Source organism: Corvus hawaiiensis, chromosome 21 (assembly GCF_020740725.1).
Source record: "Corvus hawaiiensis isolate bCorHaw1 chromosome 21, bCorHaw1.pri.cur, whole genome shotgun sequence".
Taxonomy (NCBI): Eukaryota; Metazoa; Chordata; class Aves; order Passeriformes; family Corvidae; genus Corvus; species Corvus hawaiiensis.
The window spans coordinates 9591009-9600629 of record NC_063233.1 but is presented as its reverse complement, the minus strand read 5'-3'; the positions used below and the strand labels follow the sequence as shown (position 1 = coordinate 9600629).

The 9621-nt window shown below is 57.4% G+C and overlaps 1 protein-coding gene across 1 annotated transcript; it reads left to right on the top strand.

The window, feature by feature from the left end:
- The first annotated feature begins 2265 nt into the window (after positions 1-2265).
- Positions 2266-9311, top strand: TOR4A (torsin family 4 member A). Its single transcript, XM_048325882.1, has 2 exons — positions 2266-2529; positions 6417-9311. The coding sequence occupies exon 2, from the start codon at positions 6456-6458 to the stop codon at positions 8088-8090; it is 1635 nt and encodes a 544-aa protein (XP_048181839.1). The 5' UTR covers positions 2266-2529; positions 6417-6455; the 3' UTR covers positions 8091-9311.
- The last annotated feature ends 310 nt before the right edge of the window (positions 9312-9621 follow it).

Here is a 9621-nt window from a genome sequence, read left to right as displayed (position 1 = left end):
CTGTTTCCTCCCCGTGGGGCCCAGCCAGGGGGACCCGGCCTCGGCACCCGCAGGGACACGGGGGACAGGGCTGGTGGCCCCAAGGCCCTGGGGGACAGGGCTGGTGGCCCCAATTTGCTCCCACATGGCCCCCCATGCACTGCCCTGCCCACTGCCCTGCCCTGCCCTGCCCCCCTGTGCCCCCCAAGGCACAGCCCCCCCATGCTCACAGCCCACACACCCCTCACCTGCAGGCAGCCCCCGCATGGCACTGCCCCACGCAGCCCCCACCCCATGGCAGTGCCCCCCATGAAAAACAACCACCCCAAAAAATGACCTCTGTGCCTGCATGTCCCCCCCAGTGTGTCCCCTCCCCAGGGCACACAGCAGCTTGTCCCCTCCAACTTGGGGTGCTGGAGGTCCCCACAGCCCCGTGGGGGGGACTCAGCCCCCACACCAGGGCCAGGGGCAGCTCAAGGAGATATTTTGGCCAGGAACATGAGCAGGTTTTCCATCATCCTGTCCTTGTCCCTGCGTGGGACTGACACCTCCTGGTGCCATCGATGTCCCTGCCCTCCCCAGCTTCTCCCCAGGATTTTTTGGCGGCCACTCCAGACTGAACCTGTGATTTTGGAGTTGGCATCGACACCAGGACAGTGTCCCCAGCCCTGCATCACCTTGTCACCTGCATGGCCACCTCATGGCTGGCAGTGGCCAAGCTGCCCCTCCAGATCCTCATGCCCATGTGCCATCCAGCTCCACCAGCACCCCGGGGGTCCCAGGCAGGTCTGTCCCACGTCCCCACTGTCACCAGGAGCTCGTCACCCTCTGCTCTGGCAGCACTCTCTGTCCCCATCTCGGGAGGGGTTTAGAATCCCCATTTCCAGGGCAGGCTGTTCGTCTTCCACCCTCCCTGGGTCTCCTGCTGTGTTCTGGAGGTTTCCTGTCCCCCCCTCACCCCCAGCTGCCCCCACGGGGTGCTGGAATGGCTCAAACTCCTTCCCAGTTACAGCAAAACAGTTTTTGCCTGGGCTGGTGAGCCCTCGAGGGGGGTGGCAGCTTCTTGCTTCTCTGATGTTGCATCGTTCAGAGTTTTGGAGGACACTGTTTTGGTTTTTTTTTTTTAATGGTTACCAACCACACTGCTTGGGGGAAGCTCTTCCTTCTCAAAACCCCAAATTAGCCAGAAGAGCATCGCTCTTCATGGCTGTTGCCAAAACGCCTGCCAAGCTCCTCTGGATGGGATCTGTGCTCTGGGTCAGCCCTGCCTGGCTTCCCGACCCCGAGGGCAGTTCCCAGCTGCTGAGTGCCAGCTCCACACATTTGCAAGGATTTGTTAGGCAAATCCCGCTGGCCACAGCACAGGCACTTCCAGCTGCCTGGCACGGGGCTGGGGAGACTTTGTGGGTCCAGGCTGTGGAGATTTGCTCAGAAAATCCCCTCCCACAGGTGCACTGTGATGCACCTAAACACCCCAAATTTGGTGTTTCCCCCCCTTATTTTCGGGGCAGTGCAGCTGGGCTCACAGGGCGCAGGTTCTGGCTGAGGGCTGTCAAAAAATAGGAGCTTGAAATAGCAGCAAGAGATCACTTCGGGCTGCTCTGCCTTTACCAAATGGGCTTGTTTTGGGGGAAAAAGCCTTGGCCAGGTTGTGCGAGTGCAGGTGAGAGGTCGGACGTGCCAGGGCCTTCATCAGGGCTGATGGAAAGGTGAGTGCAGCTGAGGAGGAGCCTCCGCGATGAACTTTTGCACTGCTGCGTGTGGAAAGCCCCCACTGCTTCCTGCTCTGAACGGATGAAGTGGTTTTCCCCCGGGGAGTTTTTGTGCCCACACCAGAACTTGGTCCCACGGCGGCCGTGCAGCCCGGCCCTGGCTGTCCCCGTGTCCCGTGTCCCCGTGTCCCGTGTCCCCGTGCTGCAGGGACAGAGCTGCCAAGGGGCCAAGAGCTTCGGGAGGGCTGGGGACAGAGGAGCAGGAGCGGCCGCAGTCAGGACCTGCCCAGGGACAGACAAACCAACCACTCTGGAGTTGCTGGCTTTTTCCAGACTCATTATTTTTCATGGACTCACTCTTTCCCCCCCGGATTCCCTCTATTTTCTCCTTGTTTCCCCTGCTGGCAAGGGGGAGCACCCAAGCACCGCGTCAGCCCCAATTAACCTCTCTCGGCAGCGTCACCGCTTTGACCTTTAGGGTGACGGGTTCCGGGCTAATGACTAATGAATGACACCCCGGAGGGTGGGGATGTTTTGCCGGGGCTCTCGGGGGTGTCGGGTGATGAGCTCACCGCGCTGCCCCGTCCCGGCCGTGACGGCAGCGGCCGGGGAGGGCTCTGGGCAGCAGGGGGACAAGGAACCGGCCGGCAGCGGCCATCCCATGGCACGGGGAGAAGGAAGTGCCGCCCAGGGCCACTCCTCCTCACCATTTCCTCTCCGGGGCCGGTTTCTATACGGATGAGAGCGGCGACAGAGGAGCTGCCGGCCCGTCCGAGGCCGGAGGTGCGCTCGGCGGGCGGAGGGAAGCGCCGGTGACCGGCCCCAGGGGACGCCGCGGGTAACTTCGCCTCCCCGTCCTGCTCCCCACCCCTCAGGGCTCACCAGGGCACCCCTCGGCTACTTCCAGCTCCATCCCTGCCACCGCCTCCCGCGAGTCCCCACTCGCTCCTCTCCACCAAAAGCCGCCTCGGTTTTGCAGGGATGCTCCTGCTCCCGATGGTTTGGGATGCTTCAGACTCTTCCCCTCCGCTTGCTGTCCTCCCCTTCGGGCTTGGCTTTGGGGCTGGGCCGGCGGGGTTTGGTGGCTGTCGGGGGGTTGCTGGCTGTCACCCCTGTCACCCTGCGCCGTGTTGGGGGCGGTGGGTGCCTGCACCGCCGGGCTCCGGCCCGCGGTCAAACCGCGCTGCTCAGCTCGTTCCCGGACGGGGCCCCCGGGCAGCTGCGGTTCGGGATGCCGGGGCCGTGCTGGCCCCTGCCGCCATTCCGGATCTCTCCTCCCAGCCACTGAGCCCTTTATCTGCAGCTCCCGCTGCAAGGGGCTGCTTCGTTCCACCTTCCCCGTGGGCATGCTCCCTTTTTGGATGGAGGGTTTGGCTTCCAGCTGGGGGTGGGGGGAATATCGATCTTGGGGATTTCCCAGCTGTTCCCTTTTCCCAGCAGGTTTGCTCATCCAGAGAGGCTGAGGTTGGGGTGCAGCCTCCTCAGCCGGGTTACTTTAACCAGGGACACGGTTCTCTGCTGGCCTTTCCTGCCACCAGGGGCTTTTGCCGCCTGTCCGGGGGCTGTCCCCGTCCCGGTCCCCTCTCCCAGGCTGCCTCCGGCTGCCCACACAGGCTCCTCTGTTGTGGAAACGTTGTTTTGGAGCAGCAGGGAGCACGAATGCAAACACTGCAAGGGCTACAGCAGGAGAGCTGGAGGCTTCCCAGGCGTGTTTCCAAGTGCAAGTTTTCCAGCGGTGTCCAGGCTCGGCACAGAACAGAGATCAGCAGTGTTTACACGAGCACTGGGATGCTGCAGACCGAATTCCCGGGTTCTCTTTGCTGTCGTTCTCACCAAATATTAAAGTAAGCTGCCGACACTGCATCCTTGCAGGCTGGCACAGCCTCCTGCCCGGCCCTGACTGAGTGTGCAGGGGCTGCTCTTAGAAACTTCCAGTCCTATGTAAATCCCAGCAGGTATTAGGGACTGAGTCATGGCATTAACAAGGTTGTTATATTCATGACTGGACAGAGTCCTTGCTCAGGATGGGGTTTTGTCTTTCCACCCTGCCTTGCTCGGCTCATCTGGAGGGTTGGGCATCCCACACCAGTGGGATGGATATGCTGCTGGGCTTTTGGGAAAGAGGATCTTGCACATCTCCCAGCTGGTGAGCACTCAGTTCTCACCATTCCCCATGGGTCTTGTAGGGGCTTTGGGCTTTCTGTGTATACATGGCAGTGGGAGAGCTGGCTCTGGACTATGAGCAGCCAAATCCCTTCATGCTTCAGCTGGAGCAGCTCCTGGCTGTGGCTGGCAGCGTCCATGGGGAGTGTTTGGGGTGTCCTGTTTCCCTGCCAGGAGCAGCCTCCCAGTCCTTGAAGGGAGCCTATGAAAAAGAGAGACAAAATTTGTAGCAGGTCCTGTTATGACAGGACAAGGGGTGGTGGTTTTAAACTAAAAGAGAGTGGCTTTAGATAGATATAAGGAAGTTTCTTAGAATGAGGGTGGTGAGGCCCTGGCAGGGGTTGCCCAGAGTGGCCACTCCATCTCTGGAAACATTCCAGGCCAGGATGGATGGGGCTTGGAGGAACCTGGTCTAGTGGAAGGTGTCCCTGCCTGTGGCAGGGGTTTGGAACAAGATGGTCTTTGAAGGTTCCATCCAGCCATAACTATTCCATGATTCTGTGAGCCTCTCTTCTCTAAAACTTTCCCTGTAAATTTCCATAGCCTCTCCCCTGGCATTTAACCAACCTTCTCTTCACCTGCAAGGGCTTGGGGCTGAGAAAACTTCCCCCTGGGTTTGTGGGATGTGTGTCAGTGCCTGCAGGGCTTTCTCATCCCTGGCTGAGCTCTGTGGTGTCCCTGCTCCCTGGGGTCTGTGCTGGTCTGGGCTGCAGGGGCTGCTCCCCAGTGGCTTTGGGGACAGTTGTCCCTTTGGGGACCTGCAGCACTATGTGAGCAAGGCAATGCAGGATGGAGAGGAGCAAGGGTGTGACTCCAGGGTGGCGTGGGACAGCCCAGGCTCCCAGTGGCATCCTTTGGGTGGCATCCCAGTGATGGTGGCATCCAGCCCTCCTTCCTGGAGGCCTCAGGGCATCCTTGTCAGATCTCGTCTGGCTGGTTTTGCCTTTGCGCACCAAACCCTGCACAGGGTCAGGAATTAGGTCAGCAATTAGCACTCGGGGTTAATTGCTGCACAGCAGTGGCAGATCCAGCGATGAGGACTGGCCTCAGCTGGCTGCCCGCACACGGTCCCGAAATTGACTCGTGCACGGAGTGGGAGTGAAGCTTTGCGTTTCAGAGGAGCCAGGGAGGGCGTGGGGTGAAGCGAGGAGGCAGAGGGAGCATTTCCCAGTGCCTGTGGCTCTGCGCAGCCCCCGGGGTGCCCCGGGGCTCGGTGGGTGCCGGCGGCCGAGTTGCGCACGGGAAGTAAAACCTTGTCCAGAGTGTGACTTTGTGCAGGTTGCTGACTTCCTGCTGAGCTGGAGCGAGTTAATAACAAACTTCCAGGCCTCCTTGTTCTCTCCAGAGTCGTGGTGCTTTTGGCAAGACCCGGTGTTGATTTTTTAAGGACGGCTGATGAAAGCGGCTTTTCCTCACGCTGCCCGTGCCGGCTCCCTGCTCTGGGGCTGGCAGTGTCACAGCAGCAACTGTGCCTTGTGTCAGCACTGCTGCAGCCCAGAGGTGTCAGAAAAACGCCCTCCCACCATGGCACAGCTTCTGCCACCACCAGCCTTGTGCCAGGCAGGGTCAGGGCAGCTCGTGGAGGTGGTCATGGGGCTGCATCCGACCCTGCAGAGCTGCGTTCTCCCAGGGGCTTCCCTGCTGGGTCTGTGCCTCTCTGTCACATCCCTCTGGCCTCTCCTTCTCCTTGTTTGCCAGCTGAGGTTGTCAGTTCAGGTGTTATCCCAGGATGACCACGTCCCTGAGCTCTCCTGTGCAGCTCCAGGGTCTCATGTGGCAGCCCCTGTGTCCCTCCCACATGTCCAGGGGTGTGAGTGGGCACACAGGGCAGGGAAGGACTTGGGGGGGGCAGGGTTGGGGTGCTGTGGGGTTGCCCTGCTCCTCTCCCCACAGCCATGTGCTGCTGGCAGGCTCAGACACAGCCACGCTGGCTCTCTGCAGCCCCTCAGAGCCCTTCCCGTCCAGGGACTGCTCTCATCTCACCTCTCTGCCAGGCACAGGCAGGAAAATCCTCCCCCGGGAGATGCCACCACAGCCAGGATGGCACCTACGGCAAGTTATTCCCACCCACAGCCCCAGAGGTGTCCGTGGGTGGACGAGGGACTGTTCCCACAGGGTGTGTACGTGCCTGTGTGCATGTGCTGGCACAGAGGTGGGGCTTTGTGTCTTCCTTAAATTTAGCAGGTGTAGGGAAAGACGACTGGGCAGCTCTGGTTCAGACCACAGGTCAGTCTGTCCTGCTGTCCTGCCTCCTGCTCACAGCAGAGCCTCTGGCTTTGGCCCCAGCCAGCTCTGACCTTCCCTTCTGCATCTGAGGGCAGGGTTGGGTGTGTGTTATAACATCAATTTACATTAATTTACACTGAATTTCACTTGTAGTTTTGTACATCTGGCCCGTCTTCCAGAAAATCAGTTTAGGTCTGAAAGTCTCTGCCGCTTTGCCATTGCTGATTGCTACAGCTTTCTGCCCGTTAGAAAGGGGGATACCTGTCTAATTCCACTGCTATCAATCAATTCCTGATGTTAGGAAAATTGATTTTACATCACTCCTTTCCTTTTTAGAGAGAAGATGATGTGAATGGGCTGTAAGAACCAGACAAGATGGAGGAAGAGCTGCCCTGCTCTGAGGTGGATGGAAAAAGCGTCCTCAGCGATCTGGGAGTGGAGATGCCCTGCGTGGAGAGCAATCCCAAAGGAGGCACATCTGGAGCAGAGAAGGACACAGGAGAGGTGCCCTGTGCTGAGACCAGCACAGAAGAAGAGGCTCCTCGTGACCCAGGAATTGTCTTCACTGAGGGCAGCGTGGAAGGAGAGACGCTGGGCACTGTCAGAGATGGGAAAGGGGCGATTCCTGGAACTGGCAGTGACGGGGAAGAGGAGATTCCCGTCACTGACATCGATGGGGAAGGGGAAATGCCCCGTGGCACAAAAGAAGAGGCGTCTTGCTCTGAGAGTGACGTGGAGGAAGTGCCAGATGCTGTAATCCCTGCTGCTTCCAAGAAAATAACTTCTATTTCCTCTCCCCTGCGGGCCATCGTCCGCCTGCGCCGGCGCTACCAGGGGCTGAAGAAAAGCCGCCTGCATTTAGAGCTCCCTCGGGAAAAGTCTGCGGAGTTTGTCCACACCAGGCTGCTCCAAAGGCAGCTGTCCCTGAACAGAACTTCTCTGTACAGCCCTTCCATGTCCTTCTTTAATCAGTCTGGCTTTGAGAGCTCCCAGTACTTCACCTTCGACACGTCTGTGGAACATTACTCCGTGAAAAAGTGCAGGCGGAAAAAGAGCCGGAGGAAATCCAGGATGGTCCTCTACCCGGATAAAACAAAAAAATACCTCCCAGCAGAGGAGAAAAGCAAAGCAAAGCGCTGCCTCCTCTTGCTCATTGCCATTATCTTCTTCCAGATTCTCAATGCCATAGAGAACCTGGACGATAACCTCCAAAAGTACGACCTCGATGGTTTGGAGAAAACCATGCACCGGGAAGTATTTGGGCAGAGGGTTGCTGTGGAAAGCATTGCGGAATTACTGAAAGACTATCTGGCTACCCACATCCACAACAAGCCTCTGGTGATCTCTCTGAATGGCCCCACAGGGGTTGGGAAGAGCCACGTTGGCTGGGTGCTGGCCAAACATTTTCGCTCTGTCATGGACAATGACTTTGTGCTCCAGTACTTTGTGATGCACCACTGCCCCAGCGGGGTGGCTCCCCTGACCTGTGAAATAGATCTGTCTAAGAAGATTTCTGACATGGTTACCAGAGCTGAAATAGAGGAGAAGACCCCAGTGTTTATTCTGGATGAGGTTGAGCTCATGTCCCCCGTCCTGCTGGACACTCTCAGCCGATTCTTTGAACCCAATCAAACCAACGAGTTCCTCAATGCCATCTACATTTTAATAAGCAACCTGGGAGGTGCTGAAATCACAAAGTTCGTTATCCAGAATGCATCCACTGAGCTCCTGCAGCAGCAACGGGGAGCTGAAGAGCTGCTGAGCATCGTCCAGCCAGTCCTGATCAGTGTCCACCCTCTGTGGAAGGCTGCAGACATCATCCCCTTTGTCCTTCTGGAGAAGTCTCATGTCATAAACTGCTTCCTGGAGCAGATGAGGAGGGAAGGGCTCTACCCCGACCAGAAGCACATTGAGAATTTGGCAAATCAGCTCAGTTACTACACTACAGGAGACAAGCAGTACTCCAGGATGGGCTGCAAGCAGGTTGTGGCCAAAGTCAACCTCCTGTAGGGATTTACTGCAGAGACCAAGCCCTGCTCTTGGGATTTGCAGAGATCTGTGCTCATGAGGAGTGTGTTACAGCAGGCTGTGCTCAAGGTGTCCTTTCTCAGCCCTGCACTGGCTCTGCCCTGGCCCAGGCAGAGGGCTGGCAGCCTGGGCAACGTGATCTCTGTTCTCCTCCAGAGATTTCGCTTTTCCCTGATGTTCTGTGGAAAAGGAAGGGTGAGGAAGCCAGAGCCACCTCCCAATAATTGCAAGATACTTTGTTCCTCACATTCTCATTTGGGATTCTGGTCATTGAGGAGTTGTGAGGTGGCATCAAAAGCTGCAGGATATCAATAGGATGAAGCAGTCCCTGGGTCCCTGCCCCTGCAGAATCTGTCACCTCGTTCTCACTCTCTCCAGGCTCACAGCTCTTTGCTGTTCTTGGTCCTGGCTGGTGCGTGCAGAGCAGAGGCAGGGCTGGACACCTGGCTCTGGGATAATTTGTGCCTCCTGCCCTCACAAACATGCAGGCACTCAGAGCCCTGCCTTCCCCAGCTCCTACGTGACCACATCCTCTGGAGAACATTTTCTGGACCTGTTCCTGAGCTGCTGCTCTTCTGAGCTCATCCCTGAGCTCACCTTTGGCACCTGCAGTGAGATTTCTGCCCTGCAGGTGTGTTTGCGCTCACCTCAGAGACTGCTCAGCTGTGCCAGATGGTGCAGAAGTAACCTCTGGATTGTTTCAGGTCTGGTGGTGACACCTCATCCTCAGATCTCTTCTGCTTTTTGCCTCTGGGGACACGTCACCGTGGTCAGCCATTATCTAGAAAGCCCAAAGCAGCAACTGATGGATATTAAGCAATACTCACTGGAAAAAACAGTTTGGGCTGATGGAGTGGGAATCCTGGGCTTGTTCCCAGTCCTGAGAGGCCAAGAAGAGGCTCTTTGCCGTTGAGTCCCAGGTGAGATGTGGCCTGGGAACAGCTCGGGAAGAGCACACAGCCATGTTTTGAGCAAAACTGAGCAGGTATTTATGACATTGTTTTCTCAGGTTGTGGTTTTGTACAAGGTTTCTGCAGCTTGCTGTGAATTCCCAGACAAGAAACCCCATGGATGTTTGCACCGGGGGTTTGATTCACCTCTTTCTAATTGTTGGTCTCCAAAGACTCTGTCACAAACTCCTGCTTCCAGAGCTGTTGTGAGGAATAAACCCCAACTATCCCCAATAAAATAATTCAAAGTGCATCTCTTTCATTTGACTGAAATGTGGATTTCCTCCCAAATTTCCCTTCTGGAGCCATGTGGCTGCACTGCCATGCCTGTGCTTCCCAGTGGCTCAGGTTGGGAGCTGGGCTGCAGCTTTGTGGTGAGTTTTTTGCAGAGCACCTCGATGCAGTGTGGGTGCAGCAGCTCCAGGTGTGCCCCTGGTTGGCCCAATCCCAACCCCCACAGCTCAGCAGTGCCAGAAGCTGGGTGCTGCCCAGCTCCTCCATCTAAGCCACTTCCTAAATTCAAGCGTCCTCAAAAACTGACGTATGTGAGCTGGTTTCCACAG